Source organism: Psammomys obesus, unplaced genomic scaffold (assembly GCF_907164565.1).
Source record: "Psammomys obesus unplaced genomic scaffold, mPsaObe1.curated_primary_1811, whole genome shotgun sequence".
Taxonomy (NCBI): domain Eukaryota; kingdom Metazoa; phylum Chordata; class Mammalia; order Rodentia; family Muridae; genus Psammomys; species Psammomys obesus.
This window is the reverse complement of record NW_026590699.1, coordinates 426,916-447,834: the sequence shown is the minus strand read 5'-3', so window position 1 is coordinate 447,834 and position 20,919 is coordinate 426,916. Positions and strand designations below refer to the sequence as shown.

The 20,919-nt window shown below is 44.4% G+C and overlaps 1 protein-coding gene across 1 annotated transcript in view; it reads left to right on the top strand.

Annotated features, from left to right (window-relative positions):
• Nucleotides 1-20,919, top strand: part of Mcph1 (microcephalin 1) — a 195,804-nt gene that overhangs the window by 57,747 nt on the left and 117,138 nt on the right. Inside the window, exons 10-11 of the mRNA XM_055608491.1 lie at nt 5,812-5,849; nt 7,989-8,151. Of these exons, the coding sequence (XP_055464466.1) occupies nt 5,812-5,849; nt 7,989-8,151 (201 nt within the window). The remainder of the gene's footprint in view (nt 1-5,811; nt 5,850-7,988; nt 8,152-20,919) is intronic.

Sequence of the window (20,919 nt, the reverse complement as noted above, 5' to 3'; positions counted from 1 at the left end):
CACACACACACACACACACACACACACACACACACACACACACACACAGAGTCAGGTGGGCTGATGACCCAGCCTTGTTCAGATGAAGCAAATGCCCAAGCATTTTTTAAAAGAAATGGTTTCATTTATGCCTGTTAGGAGCGCATCCTGCTGTTTCTGGGGAATTTAGGGTCTTTCTGTAAAACACCCCATAAAGCGAGCAATTTGGCTTAGATGAAATCTTTCCAGTGTGACTCCAGTCACTATTCAGGGGAGAAGGTTCACCTGTTTCTCCAGCTTGATAGTTCTAAGTCAGTGACCTTCCAGCCTGTGGATTCAGGTGATCCTACTGGTCCCTGTTCTGAAACCACTGCCTACCATCTGACCCAGGCCTTCTCTCCAAGTGGCTGAACTTCTAAGGTCTCTAATGGGTCTAGCTTAGATAATCACGGGCTGTAATCCAGGCCTGGACCCTCTCCAATCTAAACATTGCTCAAATAAACTCAAACCTAAAGTACAAGCCTGTGGATCTTGAAACCAAGGAGGGACTAGCCAATGACTCAGGAACTAGAAAGATTAGCAGGTACAGTGGCCTAGAAGGTGCTTGCATATGATCGCTTATTGGTACTGAACTGATAAAACTTCAGAACTTAATCAGAGAGCAATTAGTAAGTTAGGCAGCTGGGTTCAGAGAGACCTGACCCAGGAAACGCAGGCAGCATCTGTGGGCTGAAATCAGAAGAACATCAGCAGCCTGATGGGTGTAGCTTGTGTATTTGCCTCGTCTGAACAAGGCCTGGTCATCTGCCCACCTGACTGCCATTGACTGAAACCTGCCGCTGTGTCCGGCTGAGACAATTTATCACACAGTTTACCATTAAGTTAGACTTTTGCTGAGTTTATACACTAAATTAGATTATAATTCATTGTGTGAGGACTCTAGGTACTGAGGAATCCTCTGACTTAACAGTTAAAATAAACAAACAAGCGAGCTTCTCTCTTTCCTCTTCTTCAGAAGGGACTAGAACCCATTTGTTTAGGACATCAAACGGCCAGACCTAACAGTCAGACCCTCACACGCCTCCTCTTTCTCTAATGGGAATCAATTATTCAAGCAAATAAAAACAAATCAAAAGCTAGTGGAGAACAAACTAGAAAATGAGAAAAATAGCTCACAAAATTTTAGGGACTCAGTCTAAAAAGTCAGTGAAAGATGTGTCTGGGTCTGAGCTGCCTGGGGAGCTCTGCTCTGCTGTGGGGTACACAGGCCTAAGCCTGATGCCTGGGGCACAGGGCTCTGTTGTGGGGTGCAGAGGTTTGGCTCTAAGCTGCTGGGGTGGGGCTTTCCTGTAATGGTGGAGCTCATTAGCCTCCTTCAGACTCCAGCAGAGGTCTACTACAAATTTCAGGAGACTCTCAAAACTGAAAGGATTGTTTTATTTAGGGTACAGGAACAACTGAATCTTAAACTAACATGAAATGAATATTCAGCACATTAATTTGTGAAGGAACTAGAACGCCCTTCTCTCTTGTTCAAGGAGAATAAACAAAACAGTTGAAAGAGAAGGTAGCATTAATGGTACCCCGAGGCCACGGGCTGTGAGTCACCTGCCTAATTTGGCCCTCCGCTTTCCCCTAGCTCTATAAAGCTGTCCTGATGCCCAGAAAGCCATAGTGACTTAGAGGAGAGCATATCCTGCTTATCTGCACACTTGAAATGTATGTATGTGTTTGTGTGTATGTGCACAAGTCACATACCCATGACTCATGACTGATTGCCATCTTGTATCCATGTTTTGCTAAACCCTTTTGTTCCGTTTTTCAGTCTGTGAAATAAAATACACTGAACATCATATTAGATAAAGTTCATGGTTTTCTTTCGGTGGCCATCCTGGTTTTGGCTGTGTGCCTCTCACACTCTGTGGGCCTCAGCTGGCCTTTTAAGTTGATTTTGGACTGTTCGGTGTGTTGAAATGGTTTTGTTAGTAGTTTTCCCAGTGGAAGAGTGTGCCCGTCAGCTTCAGTTTACTGTAACAGACTATCTGAGATTGTTACCTTTTGAAGAGAAGTGTTTAAGTGTCTTAGGGTTTGGGAGATCAACTGGCCCTGTAGCTTACATCATGGTAAGAGCTTATGATGGTGCAAAACTATGCAAGGAAGCAAAAATACCCTTCAAGAATACCCTCCCCCACTGTCCTAAAGACCGCTCACCAGCACCCATGTCTTAAAGGTCCTACCACCTCCAACATTAGCACATAAGCATTCCTGTGACCTTGAAGACTCAGATTATGGTAGAGCAAGAATCAGTTGAGCCTCTACTGGGTGGACTTTGCATGTCCATATGCAAAACCCATTTGTATTATGTAATAGCTGCTTGTCTTGTTGCTAGGACAAACCACCTAATAAAAGCAGCTTAAGGGAGGAAGAGTCTGTGTGGGCTCACAATCTGAGGGGACAGTCCACCATGGCGGGAAGGACAAGGCAGCAGGAGCTTGAGGCACCTGCCGTCAGGAACAGAGACAAATACTGGTACTCAGCCCCCTTCTCTCCCTTCCTCCTGGGCTCCGCCCCACAGAATGGAGCTGCCCACCTTAGGTCTTCCCACCTCAGCTAACTCAGGCTAGGTGATGCCTCACAGCCAAGTCCGGATCCTTGTTTCCATGGTGACCCTAAACCTGTCAAGCTGGCAGCCAACATGACCTGTTTTGCAACCTGACTTTGCAGTTCTCCTCTCCAGCTTGTTACCTCTGGGACTGTATTTACTTTGTCATCTACGCATCCATTTCTCTGCCCATCAACAGTCTTTATTTAAGATTCATTCACAGTTACAGACACAAATACCTGGCATGCTCTTAGGAATTTCCTTGAATAAGGGAACAGTCACACTGGATGTGTTTTCACATCCCTGTGGTCCAATGAGCAGAATGCCGTGTGACCGATGCAGCCAGATGAGTGGTTGTTGGTTTTAACTGGAAGTTGCTCTTTGTCCCTGCTCATCATCTGGCAATGACAGGTTTAACTTTTAGGCAGTTAACTAACTAGTCCCCAAATTTTACTCCCCAGAAGTGTCTTCACATACCCTCAAAGCTGTTTTCTTCTGTTTTTTCCCATATAATATGCGCAATGTATCATCTCAATGGGGTTTTGGTGGTATTTCCCTGATTTCTGGGGATGTGTAACATCTTCCTGTTTATTTGATGGCCGTTTGCTCCTTTTCTGTGGAGCCATGTTTCTTCAAGCTGCTTGCTTACTTTTTAAATTGGGGTTTTGATCTTTCTTTTCATACTTCTTTTTTATATGTGTGTGTATTCTGCTTGCATGTATCTCTGTGCACCACGTCTGTGCCTGGAGCCTACCGAGGCCAGAAGAGGGCACTGGTTCCCCCGGAACTGGACTTACAGGTGGTTGTGACCTGCCCTGTAGGTGCTGGGAACCAAACATGGGTTCTCGGGAAGAGGAGCCAGGGCATCTCCAGCCCTTGATCTTCTCTGACAGTGGGGTCGTACTTGACCCCTCTCCACCTGATAGTGTTGAGGCAAGTCCTTTCCTCTGTACTCAGAGCCCAGTGATTCTGCTACTATAGCTAGCCAGCTTCCTCTGGCTAACTCCTGTGGCTTCTGAACAAAGGGACTGCAAATGGCCACCCAGAGTTTGCCTGGTTCCTGGAGACCCCTCACAGAGCAGGGAGTGAGCACTGTATCCTCTAAGCCCTCTCCCCTGCCCTTTGACATTTTGAATGTTCTTTGCACAACATTGTGCCTCCCCTACTGAATTTATTCTGCGCTGTTCTTCATCTTCTTGTCAGTGGAACTGTTTTCCTAATATCCTTTTCCGATTGCTCACTACTAATTTGTAAAAGTATAACTAGTTTTATGTGTTGGTCTTATTTCCTGAAGCCTTGTTGAATTTATTTAGTTCTCGTGGTTATTTTTATTGAAATAAAAATAACCCATGTAAAATCTGATCTGTGGGTAGTAGTTTTACTACTTGCTCTCCAGTTTTAGTCTCCTTTGTTTCTTTTTCTTTCCTAATTGTCTGGCTAGTGCAGTGGTTTAGTTTTTGATCAGATTAAGTTGAAAATCCTCGTTAGACCTCCAAGCAGAACTGTGAAGCCAGCAAGATACACAGACAAGAAGCTGGAGAATGAGCTTGTGAAGGAAGGGAAGTGGTGGTGGGCAGGGATGAGGGGCACGAGGGGAGCGGGGGTGGGGGGCAGGAGGCGATGGGCTGCCCAGCATCTAATTGCCAAGTTCCAGCAAGGTAGAGACAGCTTCCACAGCTTCCTCCCACAACTGTGCCCTGGAGCTGTCCCACCCCTGCCCTGTCAGAGATGACACTAAGCTCAGCCAGAATGGTGTGACATGGAGTCTCCCACATCCAGGCCCTGTATCTAGAACCAATCCATAAAGCTATGCTTCTGCTACAGCACATGGGTTGTCAGAGGTAACAATGCAAGTTTGCAGAAGGACAGCTAAAGGACAGGGAAAGCTGTCATCCTCAGAGCTCTCCTCCGGTTATCTTTTAGAGTCATGCTCCCTCTGCTGTCTACGGTTTCCATCTTCCTTAAATGTACAGTGTCTAGTCACCTTCTAGGCAGCATCCTTGGAAGCCTTTTGTATTCCCCTCCTCAGTGTGCCTTCTCCATTTAAGGCACAAATGAGGCTCCTCACTTCAGCTGCAAAGGTATATGTATAATGTAAATTCACACATTCCCATGGAATATACACTGGCCAAAAGACGTCAGCAAATTCTGGAAAAATTGTAGCACACTCAGGTACCTAAGCATATTTCCACAGCATTTACATTTTCTGCAGTTAAACACACACACACACACACACACACACACACACACACACACACACACATCTGAGTAGATTAGTTATTGTTCTTGCCCCTATGAGGGGCAATTTAAGGGAGGGTTTCACTTGGCCCCACCTTGGAGGCATAGTGTATACATCATGCCTGGGAAGGCTTGAGGCAGCTCAGAGCATCTGCTTTCAGGAAGCAGGAAGAGATGAGTGCTGCCACTCAGCTTGCCTCCCTCTTTTTATTCAGCCTGGACCCTAGTCAGTAAAGGAGCAGTATCTACTCCAGGTAATCCTCACAGACACACCCAGAGATCTGTTTCCATGGTGTTTCCAAATCCTTAGAACTGATAACCAAAATTAAACATTACACTAAGGAACAATGTTTCAAATACCTCATGGGGCAAGATCTGGTTGTACTCACTAATACTGAGGAAAGAGGATTGTGAGTTCCAAGACGGCGGGTTACATAGCAAGATGAAGAGATGAAGTTCTATATAGTGAGACCCTATAGTTAACAGTAACCACCCCCAGATACATGCCATTTTCAAAAGAGCAGGAGTAACCCAGTAATTCAGTCACCTTTTGCCAAATGTGTAAGGTTGGCTGGGCCCTCCAGACCATAAACAGTACTGTACAGGAGTGCGCCTGAAATGTGGACATGGTCGCTCGTAGCTTAGGAGGGGTGGCCAGCTGAGCACCATTCTCACTCCTTCCTCACTCCAAAGTCTGTACTCTAAAGTCTGGAGGTTCTCTGTGAGCCTTCCTGCTCTCCTCCAGCACATCTGGGTTTGGGGGTTGGGGAGAAGCTAGCATAGTATCTGAATTTTCATATCCTGATTTTTTAAATGGAAATATAAAGCTCTTTATTGTGTATATGTGCCCAAGCACTTGTGAGTGAGTGCTTAAATGTTTTTGTTTAAGTGATGTAACTGTTCAAAAACCTTATTAAAGTGTATTTCTGTGGGAAAAATATTTCTTATATTTTTGACTTTTTTTTCTTGTTCTTCTCTTTTGAAATCTCTAGCCAATGAGAACATTAGTCATGACAAGCATGCCATCTGAGTAAGTACTTGTTGTTTTGATAATTTTCTATCCATTGTAAAATTTGTATATAGGGTAGGTCTTTATGCCTTTAGGCCACTCACAGGACTGGATGACTCGCTTTTACACAAAATAACTGGTATGGAGTTAAAAGATCACTGGAAATTAAAAATGTAGTTAAACATGGGCAGCTGTGCAAAAAGCTTTTAGGGTCCTTTGCATAGCATTAAGAGTTTGTATTTTTTGCCATCACCTTTTGCTTGCTTAAGCCCTCATGGTTGTTTCTCTCCACCCCTTACTCCATGGATGTGTAATAAACTAAGCAGTGCGGGTCTTACCAGTCTTAAAGAAACACAATGGTGGAAAGCTTTCTACATCTGGTCTAAGGCAGCTATCTCTGCATCTTGTAGAAGGGTTAATGGCTTGTTGGCTTGCCCTTATCATCTCCCTTAAACATTTAGCACAATAAAGAACATCCAACAAAAATATATAGTACTATATTCCTTGCAATGGATTTTCAAATTTGTGTTTAAAGGGAAAACCACGTTTTTTTGTTTTTTGTTTTTTTTTAATTAATCATAGGACTTGAGGTTTGTAAGCCATTCATCAAAACATTGGGACATTTCAGTGAAAACACACTGCAGGAGCATGTGTGCATAGACGGCCTTTTGTGGCAGGCTCTTTTTCTCTGCCCGTGGCAAGAAAAGCATTGGTGCCTTAAACACTCTATGTCACCTTTCACAAAAGAGAAGCCCTCTTGCCTGTATTAATAACTTGTGATGTGCCATGAACACTTTAATCTACCCTAGAAATACTGACTGTGAGCATAAGGAAGTCCTTGATTATTCCGTAAGTTAGAAAGAAAAAAATGACAGCCAGTTATTTTTCTCATTAAAGGATTTAAAAAGAAAACTTCATTTTGGCTGTGCTGTCCTCTGATCCCGTCTCATCTTACACTTCTTGCGTATCTTGGAGACCTTGGACAGCCTGATTCCACATTGATTAACAAGGCCATAAAAAGGCAGTTGTTCCCAATTAGCACATCCATGAGCTGCTGGTGGCTGCCAGGCTTGGGACAGAGAAGATCAGATATTCTAAAGTGGAGTTCTAAATTTAATCCTCTCTGAGATGCTAACAAGCACAGTGTCTCCAGATCAGTTGGGGAGGGGCCATCTTGGCCCACTCTGCAAAGCCCCAAGATTAGAAGTTGACAGAGGTCAGCCCTTCTCACAGAGAGAGGCTGAGCTCTTGAGATGCTGTATACCGGAGATAAGACTAGGGAGTCAACAAGCATGGGTCATAGCAGGATGCCTGTTGTGGTACCCTGGTGGAGAGGAGGGAGGCTCCTGTCTTCACAGACAGAGATCATGCCTTGCCCTAGAAGGCCTTGCTCATGGCTTGTGATTCACTGGGGACTTTGAAACAATTCTGGGGCAGGGGGCCATGGATATTAGCAAGCACACTGTAAAAGAATGAAGCAAGCAGAATAGAACTAAAGGCCTGTATAAGGATGGTAAAAGAACATTTTGAAAAACCAAATAAGGCGTTCCAGCTATTAAGAAAATGACAGGTTAAAGATGCTAGTGAGCTTTGGGAATTAAAGAGATAATTTAATTAAAGTTCTTTTTTTTTTAATGGGAAAAATTGTGTTTGACACTCCAATAATGTCACATTTTCCAAGTAAAACAAGCAAATGATAATTTGGGTCCTGGACTAGTGGGACACATGTGAGCAAAGGCCCTGCTGCCAAGCTTGATGACCTGAGTTCCATCCCAGGAACCCTCTTACGAGAAGGAAAAAAAGAACCTTCCCCTGACAGTTGTCCTTTACCCTCCACACAAACATCATGGCACACATGCATACAGACAGACACACCTACAACATATTATGTATTTTAGGAGAACATGCACACACTGGCTCAAGAATGCATGGAAGTGCAAGATCTGGTGTGCAGTACCTTGGTGTGGGGAGACTGGCCTGCAATGCCCACACTGTCCCTGGGAATGCCACGGGTAGTCTCATGGCTTGCACAACACCTGAAATGTGCTTGTTTCCCCAATCTCATGTTCCACTGTAACCAAAGTGAAACCAGGCTCTGTGCCTCTGTTTCTCTGATGGCCACACAGCATGATGGCTGACTGGTCCCTCTCTGCTCTGCAGGAAGCAGGAACTTATCATCCAGGTGGTGAACGCACTGAAAGGCTTTTCCTTCTCACCCGAGGTCTGCGAGTCCACCACCCACGTGCTGGTGGGGAATGTTGTCCGCACCCTCAACGTGTTGATGGGGATTGCACGAGGCTGCTGGATTATTTCCTACGAATGGGTAAGCCTCGTGGTCATCGTTTATTTTAAAATGAGATGCTTGCCAGATGCGTTTGATCTGAGGTGGTGACACGAGCAGCAGTGCCTAGGCTTGCACGCGTGAAGTACAACCTGTGGGCCCTCAAGCGTCCCTGAGCATGGGGGAAGGTGTTCTTCCTGAGTGGCGAGGCTGGAGGAAGACAGGAGTCCTTAGGGTAAACTGCCGGCTTTCCGTGAAACTAAGATCAGAACAGACTTGGACTAGAAACACAAGCAGGGTTTTCCCACACCCCAGTCAGGGTTACTGTGTGTTTGACTATAAGGAGTGATGTGAACTATGCTCATGATGGCTCAGAAGCCAAAAAAGAAAAGAATCCAGAGATTGTTTGCACAGATGGATTTGCTTAGGATGAAACATGTTCGTCTAATCCCATTTGGAAATGTTCTCTATGCATCCTTAACGTTATTTTCTGTGCACTCAAGGCAGCCTTTAAAAATGTATCATCGTTTTTATAATTGATAAAAATTGCCACGGCCTGTCAATCAGTGTGTTTTTCCTTTGATCCTCAGCCTAGGGTCAGCTCAAGGCCTACCAGCTAATTGCTAACGCGAGCAGCAGCAATGGTAACCGTGATGTGTCGACTGCCTTGCTCCTTTCTCCTCACCCAAGAATGTACTACATTAATGCTGGGTTAATTTAATCCTGTAGGATTAGACTATGAAAACAAGCTACAGATGTACTCTTAAGAACGGCTATTGCCAGTGTCATAACCCACAGCTCTCTGTTACAAAAGGCTTAAGACAGGTTGGGGAGAGGCGCAATTGCTAAAATGCTTGCTGCACCTGAAGACCTGGGTTTAAATCTCCAGGCCCACATGAAAAGCCTGGTGTACTGGCGAGAACTGGTAATCCATCCCACCACGGAGGAGCCGGCTACAGATAGATCCCTGGGGCTATCAACCAGCCTGTTTAGCCTAATGGGCAGGTCCCTGTGAGGGATGGTGACTCAGAAAAGGTGGATGGCTCCTGAAGAATGACGCGAACTTGAATCTCTAGCATCCACACACATGTGCTCACGAGGGAAAAATAAATCAAAAAGGCTTAAGAGATTTCTGCTTAAAATCATGATGTGCAAAAAGTTCAGATACTCTGTTTTGGTTTTCAAGGGTTATTTCTGTGTATCCCAGACTGTCTGTAGACCAGGCTGGCCTCAAACTCAGAGATCTGCCTGCCTCTGCCTTCCAAGTGCTGGGATTAAAGACACCACCACGCCTGGTTGAAATTATCCTTCAAAGGTCTTTTCAGAGCTGATGGGTTGTTTTACCTAGTTGCAGCTGAGCACTGCCTCTCTTATCTGTGTGAAATAAGACTTAATCTCTACGCTTCAGTGAGTGAATTCCCTTTTTTATTTCCAACTCAAAATGTCTTTAACACTTTATCCTTCAAATCCCTCTCCTTTCATATTTCAGAAAGGTATTCTTTACAAAAGTATCCATCTAGCCTTGCTTCTGTGCCATTCTGTCGTTCTGGGAAATGAGCAGTGAGGAGAGACAATACAAGAGTTTGGGACACTTATTGTCCCAAGAGAGGTGTATTTGAGGGGCACAGTAAAGAAACTGCCAGCATCCCACTAAGGTTTTTGGTGTGATTTAGAGGGAATGTTCAGAGGCATCTGGAAGAATCCAAAGCAGAGAGAAAAAGAAGCTGGCTGGATGTGACTAGGACTATCTGTCTGTAAGAGAAGGGAGAATAGGGAAAGATAGAGAATAGAGCACAGTGAGGGAGCAAGATGATAGCAAGAGATAGAGGGAGAATGAGTGTGGGAATAGTGAGAATGGGGGTGGTTTTAAGGAGGGCGAGTGGCTGGAGCAGGAAGGAGACTAAGTTGGGAACTTTGAAATGTATAATAGGTACTTGTGACTAGGGACTGATGGAGCCTGGTGCCAGCATGGGCTTTGATGGGCAGCCACAGGTACATGTCAGTGAAGCCATATGTCCCTTCTGCCAGAGGTAAGGGAAGTGACTCCTTTTGGCTGATGGGAACCAGTGTCACAGGTTCCCAAGGAATGCTGCCCTTTATCTCACTACCAAAACCTCTTTATAGTTCAGTTTGAGCTTGGCCTAAACTCAATTTTGGACTAAACAGTGCGCCTGCCCTCATTTGGAGAGTTGGGGTAGGAATGGGGTATTGTTTGGACTTGACAATACAATACTAGGAACTTCACACCTCTGGTCAGTGTCTGGCAGTTCCTCGATAATCACATCCCCTCAGTTTTCCTCTGTCTACTTCCTTTCCATAAGTGCAGCAGAAACCCATTCTTCCTTGTTACCAAGTGGCAATAGTCTTGTTACCAAAATGGTAGTCAGCCTATTACCATTCCCACCCTGAGTGGGCTTGGCCCCTCTGGAATATACCTCTCCCCCTAGCAGCTCCTCCTCATCTTCTGCACCCATCTCTACCTCTTCCTGGCATCTCCAGAACCAGGTTGTTCCAAAAGCATCGCTTTGCCCCAAGGTGCTCACCTCAAGCATCCCAGCACACATCGACAGTGAGCGCTTACAATTGCCAGAGCTCCTCCATCAGATTCTCCAGTTACTTCATTATGTTCAGATGGTTCATTGACTCAGGACTGTTTAAATAAACCATTCTCCACAAAGCTGAACAAGTCATTTAAAATAACTCTTAGTATGGTAAAGTCACTCAGTGGCCACCACAGCAGTTAGGATAAGGCATGGTCCTTCACGGGGTATTGTGCGTGGCCTGCGTATCATCGCTGGTTGGTGTTTTCCACTTTTTCTCCTTCCCTTCTCTGAAGCCAGGTTGGTTCCCTCTTCTCTATAGAGGCACTACACAGATCTCCAGGCCCCCTTAACTAGATCTGGCTCATCCTTTCCTCTCCTGGTCAACCTCTCTCTCTCTTTCTCTCTCTCTCACTCTCTTTCTCCTTTCCTCCTTTCCTTTCTCTTTTCCCTGGTTGGCCTGGAATTCACTGTGCAGACTGGGATAGTCTGAACTCACAGAGTTCCTCCTGCCTCTGCCTCCTACATGCTGAAATTAAAACTATATACCACACATTTGACTGGGTTTTCTTTGATTGCCCCTTCATCCTATCTGACTCCATCTCCAAAAAGTGGTATGTTAGACTATCCATTGTACATTTTCAGTAGGATTTATCAAAATTCTATTTAGTCATTAGCTTCATGACTTAGTAGTATCTGTGGCTTCTTATAGACTGAACCTGTGGAAGCAAAGAAGCCATGTGTATCCTTTTTTCCTCCATCCCCTTGCTCCTGGTCATAAGTGCTTGTGGAGTAGAAGACAGAAGGAGAGAATGCCACCTCAGCTACAACAACTTTAATTAAGAGTGCAATTCCTGTCAGGGATACGTCCGGCACCTACTGATTGACGTATTATATGACTATGCATATGCAGATTTTAACTCCACTAAATGTGTTACATGGTTTATATCTCAGCCATCCTTCTAAGAGAAAGGTCCTTACTGTGCTGCCTAAGTCTGTCTTGTTCACTGTTCTATTGTGTGAAGAGACACCATGACCAAGGCAACATTTTAGAGGGTTAGTACATGATCATCATGGCAAGAAGCAGACAGGCATGGTGCTACAGTAGCTGAGGGCTTATATTATGACTCACAGGCATCAGGAAGAGAGAGAGAGACTGAGCCTGCCATGGGCTTTTGAAACCTCAAAGCTCACCCCCAGCAGCACACCTACTCCAACAAGGCTACACTTCCTACTCCTTCCCAGACAGTTCCACCAATTGAGGACAAAGCATTCAAGCATAGGAGCCTATGAGAGTCATTACCATTCAAACCACCACAGTTATGATCCACTGTCACCATAGTTTTATACAAAAACAATGTGTAAAATAAATCAGAACCATAGAACACTTCTCATCTTCCAGCCCTCGTCATCTTCCCGTCCTGGTTTCTGTGCTGTCCTCTGGGCCTTGCAGAGGGTGGTGTAGAAGCCCTCAGCAGCTGCTTACTGTCAATTACAAGTTTCTGTACTAGCCACTGCCTTCCCTGTGCAGGACAGGCAGCAGCACCAGCCTGAGGTAGAAGTACTGAGAAGGCTATTTGACTCCACCAGCTTAAAGTCATTAGTAAGTTTCTCTCTTTTTGCCCTGGTTTACAGAACCAGATTTGAATTTCTTTCCAAGGAACAGGCATCATATCCAATCAAATACTTCGATTTTTCTTTCAAACCTTCAAGTACTGTATCACCATAGGCAGTCCCTTTCTGATCTTGAGAACAGTGTTTTGGAGGCTTGCATCTTATGCAAAATGAAAAGTGCTGCAGTGCCAGCAATAGCTAACACAGGACTATGTGGGAAAGGACAGTGTCTGCCACATAAAGCAGATACCTGTTCCTGTAACTCCTACAGCTGCTAGGATCTGCCCTTCTCTACTGTGACGTGTGTCGGTGTTGCTCGGGGTTACTCTTCAAAAATGAATGTAGAAACGAAGCAGACTCTTTCCTCTTCTGATACCAGCCATCACCAAGGCAGAAGTGGCTGCTTCTTACACAGCCTGCCTTCTTGCAGTTATATGATTTTATCTTCTTGTTTTCCTTTGCACGTGTGGCTACGGAGCCTGTTTACATGGTGCACATGTGGGGCAACCTGAGGTGTTGTTCTCTGGGCGCCTTCTAGCTTCTCTTTGAGTCAAGGTTTCTCCATGGCCTGGAACCTTGCAGTCTATCTCTGCCTCCTGGCTCCTGGGGCTGGGATTACAGGTGTGTGTCACCTACCATACCTAGCTTTTTACTTGTATTCTGGGGATCTAAATTCAAGTCCACATCCTTGCAAGGTACATGCTTTCCTGACTGAGCCATTTCTCCAGATTTCCTCTTGAATTTAAAAAGGTTAATAATAGCATAATAAATTTGAGAGAGATGGTTGCTGCCACCATTAGAAAGGTCAGTCACCAAGATTTCTTAAAAGTTTAACATCCAAATGAATTTACATCTTAATTTGCAGCATATAGTCTTAGATACATTATGACCTTTTCATATTGTATCCCTGAAAGATGGCACGGACCTCAGTCTCTGCGGTCCTTCCAACCCCATCTCCAGCAGAGTTGGGGGATTCTTAAAATATTCTCTTTGGCTAGCATGAGAAATTTAGCTCCAAGGAAAACATTTCAGGGGAATGTTTTTACTTGAGGGTTTGTGTAGTGTTCTCGGGAAATCTCTGTGAAAGACCATTGTAGCAGTTTAAAGTCAGATGGCTGCCTGTGGCCAGTTAGTCACAAAAACTCCTAGTGATTTTGTAAAACAAGTTGGTGTGAATTTTTGCCTAATCGTCCTTTATTTTTCCATTTGAGAATATTGCTAGTGATTCCTGCATGCTCCCAAAGTAGTAATTTCTCCAGTGTCTACTCTGTTCTCTAGAGAGACGGTAATCCCTGTTTTTCTGATTTGGGAAGAAGAATCGCCTGGCAGATGTGTAGGAGAGAAAACCATGCCTGGCATTGCTCAGGTTCCTGTACTTGGGAGAACAGAGGTAACAAAGTGCCCACCTGGCCTCACAGTGTGCCAACAGATTGATTGCTGTAGGAGTCAGTAGTCACTCATGCTGCTCTGTCTTGCTTAGTGCTTCTTACTCTCTGTGACTCCTCTGCAGCCTGGCTCTGCCTTTTCACCCATTTGTGGTCACTGAGAGACTGGTAGAGTATGCTGTGGCCCAGCCCTTTGCTTCTCCAGCTCTGTCACTAGTCAGAAACAGCCTGGCAGTCATGGAGAATTCAACCCACTTTCGTGGTTTTTGTTTCTTTTTAAATTATTTATTGTTATTTTATATTTGGTATTTTGTCTGAATGTAAGCAGCACCTTCATACCATACCTCCAGAGGCCAGAAGAGAGTGTTAAGAGTCCCAGAAACGGGAGTGACAGATGATTGTGAGCCACCGTGCTGGTGCTGAGATCCAACCCAGATCCCTTGGGAGAGCAGCCAGTGCTCTTAGCTGCTGAGCCATTGCCATTGCTTCTAGCCCCGCCAGTCTCTTTTATGTAGCTTTTTTTTTTAATTTTTCTTTTTTTATATTTCTTATTTTTTTTATTAATTACACTTTGTTCACTTTGTATTCCCCCATAAGCCCTTCCCTCCTCCCCTCCTGATCCCACCCTCTCTCCCCCACTTTAGTATTTTTAAATGGTGAGTCTAAACATCTCACAAACAAAGCTTGAGAAGAGGTTTTCAGAAGTTAAGCCAGACATGGTGGCACATGCCTATAATTCCAGTATTCAGGGAGGCAGAGGCAGGCAGATCTCTGTCAGTTCGAGGATAGCCTGGTCTACAAAGCAAGTCCACAACAGCCAAGGCTACACATTGAAACCCTGTCTCAAAAAACCAAACCAAAACAAAAATGTTAAATCAGCTCTGAATTAAAAAAATTTTACAAAATTTTAAGGAACTTACTGTAATAACCAAGTGCTTCCTGATTGCAAGAGAATGAAGTGAGTTTCTGCCTTAGAATGATGTGATCAAGTTGGAGCTTTCTCTCCTTGGTTTACTGGCATCAAGAAGGGAGTCAGTTATTATAGAACAGAGCATGTCACTCAAGTGTGGGCTGAGCCACTCACTGCTACTCCTTCTACAAGTGAAGCTGGACACACCCAGAACAAGCTGTTTTCTGCTTGGACAGTATCTTACACTCTCTTCCAAAGACTATACAGAACTACGGATCATGGAAACCGTCTTTTTTTGAACTTACACTGATAGATTCCAAGGATAAATTTTTAGGCAAATTGCAGTTGCCCTATCACACTTGACCTACAGTTTCTGCTTTGTCTCCTTCTACTTCTCTGTGGGCAGCGTTCAGTCTTGGGTTAGCTCTGGCCACACCTGGCAGGCAAGGACTTCAAGCTTCCAGGGATCTGCCTGAGTAGCTCTGGGACCCTTGAGCTTTCATGGGTTTCATTCCAGAGAGATTTCATCCTCACTGCAGGTTATGACATGAAGGGCTGCAGGCTACAGAGCTCTTCACAAGTGCCAACCCACTGGTCCATACGAGGCATTATGCAGCATACAAACGGCATCTCTAAACACATGTCCAGATGAGGACACAATGCAGAAATAGCTGCTCTGACTCGTACATGGGTCTTTGGAACAGTGTTGCTGAAGGCATTTATTCCAAGGCAATAGCCAGTTATCTTAGCGCATCCCTGACTTACGCATTTTCACCACTAAGTTAGATAGTTTCTCTCTACAGAGCTAAAACTGTCTGCCTCTGTCCCTGTAGTGTCCCCATGCACTCTTTCCACAGGGAATTGGCTATGGACCACTACAATAAGGATTTTGTCTGGAGCCCTTCCCTAATCCTCTGTCATCCTTTTGTCCCTCTGGCAAGATCCTAGAGTCCTTTTCCCACAGCGGAGGCACAAATGGCACTGAGAACATATTAAAAAACAACCACACGATTCCCCTGGAAAATGAGGGTCTTGGCATTTACCTTGATGAGGACAGTGGGAAAACGTGTCTGGGAGGGATTGACTTTGGAGTCAAGGCCATGTTTCTAGAGAGAAGACAGAATGAACCACCACCACAGGCTTCATCATGAGCAAAGCTTTAACACAGCTGACCTTTTCTTTAAAGTGGTCAAGGACTAAGTGTAGCATCGTAGGTCACCATCTGAAGGATGGGAAGCAACTCCACCTAGGAGGTAGCAGGCTTTTGTGTCTCTGTCCTCTGCCCTGAATGGGTTTCAGAGAGGCTAGAGCAGAGGCTGCGCAACCAGCAGCAGGCATCAAGGATAATCCAGAGAGATACACCTATAGCCATGATAAGGATGTTATAACGCAGTATATGTATAGAGAGCCTATAGCCATGACAAGGGCAATTATAGTGCAGTTATATAGAGAGAGCCTATAGCTATGACAAGGGGAGTTATAGTGCAGTTATGTATAGAGAGCCTATAGATATGACATGGGCAGCTACAGCGCAGGTTGTGAAGAGAGCTGTGGCCATAACAAGGGCAGCTATGGTGCAGGTAAGGTGTAGAGTGGTCTGCAGCCTGCTGGATGCTGCTTTTGATAATACGTGCTGTGCAGGAGTAGAGGGACCAAGGGGACTCCTACCTATATTTTTAGAACAACTGGCAATAGTGGTGCATTTCATCATGGGGACAGTCGGGGAGAAGAACATGGCAGCCAAGGTTTAGGGTACAACAGCAAATTATGAATTGTAGGTATTATTCCTCTAATTATTGGTATTCAAGGAGCGATTGTGTGTGTTAGAGGTTTAGAGTATCATGGAATGAAGATCAAGATGATGAACAGGATCTAGGCTCAGCTAGTATGAAAGGATCCAGGAAGATAGACATGGGCAAACAAGGGGAACCAGGAAGGATTTGGTGTTGCACATTGTAAACACACTCATTTAGGACAAAAGTTCCTGGATGGCAGTTAGCTTTAAGGTATAAATCTCTGTATTATGCAAAATAGTTTCAAAGAATCGTTAGGTGGGGCACTCAGCCTTTCTCAGCTTGTCCACATCCCTTTGACAGCTTCGTGGACTTAAAGGCCACACTGTTTTTTCTTTTGCTTCATTTTCAACGAGAGCCGCTGATGCCAGGTTTAATACCAGAGGCTTGGACACCCTTCCTTATGAATAAGACATCATCCCAGAGTTAAGCTGGAAGTTCAGAGCACACTTGTAGAAAATGCTTTAGGGGGCTGGAGGTGGCTCAGTGTTAGGAGAATGGGCTGCTCTTGGAGAGGACCTGGATTCAGTTCCCAGCATCCACATGGTGCCCCATAGCCGTCTGTAATTCCAGTTCCAGGGATCTAATGCTCTCTTCTCAAGTCTGCTGGCACCCAGCACGCACGTGGTGCACATATGTGCGTGCTGACAAACACTTACACACATAATAGACAGCACTTTAGCAGTGACGAAAGGTGCGTCTTCACCTTCCCCTGCAACTTCTTTGTTGCAGGTACTGAAATTTCTTACTCCCCCCTCACACTCTCTCTCATTGTACCGAGGATTTAACCTTGGGCTGTGTGCTTGTTCTGGAGCACGGAGCTATATCCTACCCAGCCCAATTTCTGATGGCTTAATCAGTCTTCTTACTTTTGTTAATAGCATGGAATATTTTATCCATTGGCACACGTTGGAAAGTTCACCCGTAATTTGATTTAACTGGAACTTTCCAACAGCTGCCTTTAGCCATCTATCATTCGGATCCTTGCCAGTGACACTGGGATGCTGTCGGCTGTCCACACTTCCAGGGTTTCTGAACTTTATCCCCAAGTTAAAGTAGATTGCCCGGAGCATTGTACTTGAACTGTGCTGCTCTGTCCTTAAGTACCTCAGTAGATGAGATGTGCGTGTCATTGTCAGTGCTGAGGAGGGCTGGTAGAGGGAACACTGGGTTTCCAAAGACATTTGTACTATTTTTCAAAACTGTAGTTGACAATATCACTCCTTTTACTGTGGTACATTTTGTGTCTGATTCTTACATTGGACTTAGAGAAAATACATTTTATGAAAGAAAACAACACATCCTGGGCTTCTTTTTGCCAGAAAATGTGACAGAAGTGACTCCATGTTAGCTTGTCCACTGAGGCTGAAATAACAGCTAGCAATATGCGTAGGGTAACCCTGTTTATGTGTGCTTTTCAACTGGTTTATGTTTTCTTTGAAGGGGCATGGCTCTGCTGCTATATTAACATTAATTCTACCTAATAGTTTATCAAGCGCTGGACATCCCAGGCCATATGCAACCTTATGGAACTTTGCTTAGACACACTCCAGCCAGGATCTGACTGCCAGTCATTAACGCTCCATAGGGAGAGTACAGGGCTCTGTCCTCAGTGTGGCCTCCTCTTCCTCCTCAAACCGCCACAGACTGCCACATCTTAGACCCTGAGCAAGCGAAGGCAGCATCGCCTCAAGTGTCACAGGAATCATTTCCCCCTGAGTTTTGTTGAGTAACAGCAGAACAAGTAAGAAGAGTATACATATAGTGAATTGCAGTAATAGTGGTTTTGTATTTTGAGTATTCCTGACCTTCTGGTACTTTTCTGTATCAAAGCATTGACTTCAGTTGTTAAATTGTAAGAGCACCTCGCTTCCTATGCTTTCTCCCTTTTTCCCTCTCCTCTCCCCCTCTTTGCATTGGGGATTAAACCCAAGGCCTTACACATACCAGGCAAATGTTCCCCCATGAAACCACACTCCAAAAGCTCCATAAAAAGTAGTTCTGTTACATAACTTAGAGGTAGTCCTACACTCCTTGGCACTCAATCAGCCATGGAGCCCAGTTCTTATTTTTTGAATGATTAAATGAGAAAACACATGACCTATATATTTTATAAGTTAGAGAATTTTAGGTTGCACCACATCCTAAATTGCCAAACTACGTCTGTAATTAGTGTCTCTTTTGCTTAAATTTTTTAAAATATGTGACTTGGTGCTCATTTTTTAGAAGTAATATAAAATCCAGTGTTTCCCTTAGTAACCATAGCATTCAAAGTGTTGTCTTCTTGTTGGTAATAGTGACTTGTGCTTTGGTTTCACACTGTGAAGTGATATTTCTGCTATTTATTTTAGTTACATTGGAATTTGTTATAGTTATTTCTTTGTTTTTATTCTGATAAGGAAAGTACGTGCTCATGCTATTTATAAAGAAGTTTGGATTTGACATCCAAGTTCAGTGGTGAAATGCCAGGTCACCCTGGTCACTGCATAGCTTATTTTAAAAGTGGCTATGACTGAGCAATTTAGTGAAGTGTAAAGGACTGGGTAAAACACAAGCTGACCAGGCCCGGCCCAAGTATTCTATGTTGGAGAGCACAGCTGTGGTGGGGCTGCTGATGGGTGTGCAGATCTTTCCAGCTGCAATCGATCCAGTTGTTTATACCTGGAATCCCAGCATGCAGAAGGCAGAGGCAGGAGTTGCTTGCTTTGAGTGCCACTCAAACCACATGAGACTCTGAGTGAAAAGCCACCATTCTGTGCTGGGTCCTTTTATGTCATCTTGACACAAGCCAGAGTTATCTGAAAGGAGGGAACCTCAATTGAGAAAATGCCTCCTCAAATCTGTCTGTAGGGCATTTTTAAAATTAGTGATTGATATGAGAGGGCCCAGCCCATTGTGTGTGGTACTGTTTTCGGGCTGGTGGGCCTGGGTTCTATAAGAAAGCAGGCTAAGCCAGCCATGGGTAGCAAGCCAGTAAGCAGCAACCCTCCATGTCCTCTGCATCAGCAACTGCCTCAAGGTTCTATCCCTGCTTGAGTTCCTGTCCTGACTTCCTCCAATGATGGACTATGATCTGGAAGTGTAAGCCAAATAAACCCTTTCCTCTCCAACTTGCTTTTGGTCATGGTGTTTCATCATAGCAATAGCAACCCTATCTGAGACACATGCAAAAAAAAAAAAAAAAAAAACAAAAACAAAAAAAAAAACACAACTTATATGTCAACATGCAAACCGTATCTAGTCTCTGATAATATATTTCTAAAGGAAAAGAGTAACTTATTTTGGATGGTGTGTTGTGTGTCTTCTCTGTCTTAAATATCACTAAACTTTTAGTCCCTTAGCATTGTTTTTTAAATACATCAGTCTGGTGGTTTGAATAAAAATGGCTCTGTAGACTCATCTTTGAATACTTCATCCCTGGATGGTGGAACTCTTCGGGAAAGATTAGGAGGTGTGTCCTTGTTAGAGAAATTGTGTCACTGAGGACAGGCTTTGAGGTTTCAAAACATGAAGGTCATCTCCAGTGGGGTCATCTTTATTCTCAGCAAGGCTCCAACATTTACATGGTAGTCCTTCAAATGGATGGGTTTTATACTAACTTTACTCAAAGCCATTTACCAGCTGTATGGCCTTGGGTAAGCAGTGTTACCCCAAGCCTCAGTTTCCTCATCGGTGTCAGGATAAAAGACATCTGTATAGTGTCAGCAAATATGAGCGTGTAGCAGTATTGTGCAAGGACTTTGACACCTTTCAGGAGCTTTACTAAAGTCATAGTTTAGGTAAACCTTAACAAGCTTACAAGAGGTCACAGCCAGATGGTACTGTTAGTGACTTCTCCATCATACATGATTCCATGGAGATGAGCTCTGATCTGTCATTATCACGATGGAACTGGGGATAAAGTGGGGAAGACTTTGTGGGCATAGACACGCTTCTGTTGTTGTTTATGTTTTGATCCAGGTGTGGTGGCTCCTGCCAGCACTTGAGAGGCAGAGGCAGGCAGATCTTTGTGAATTCAAGGCCAGCCTGGTCTATAATAAAAAGCTACAGGTCACCCATCAATACACAGTGAGACCCTGTCTCCAAAATAAAGCAAGGAGGAAGGTGCTGGAGAGGTGGCTCAGTGGTTAAGAGCACTGGCTGCTCGACCAGATGACCCAGGTTTGATTCTCAGCACCCACACTGTGGCTCACAACCATCTTTAACTCCAGTTCCAGGGGAGCTAATGCCCTCTCTGGACTCCTAGGGTACTGCACAATATGGTGCACAGACATCTATGTAAGCAAAGCACACATACGTATAAAATTTTTAAATGAGGGGAGTATTGAATGTTTATCTAGTTTTTTTCCAAAAGCTTTAAAACTAGAAAGGGGTGACCGCACTGTGGGTGGATATGTGCTGCACTTTAATTAACTGTGTTGGAAATATTTGCTACCACTAAGAACTGACATGTAAAAACTGTTCCAATGTGGCAGGCACTGCATCTACAAAATGTGCTTGCTTGTACCTTTAAAAATAACTTATGGAATTATAGGAAGCATTTCTTGGTGTTGTGAGATAGGGTGGAA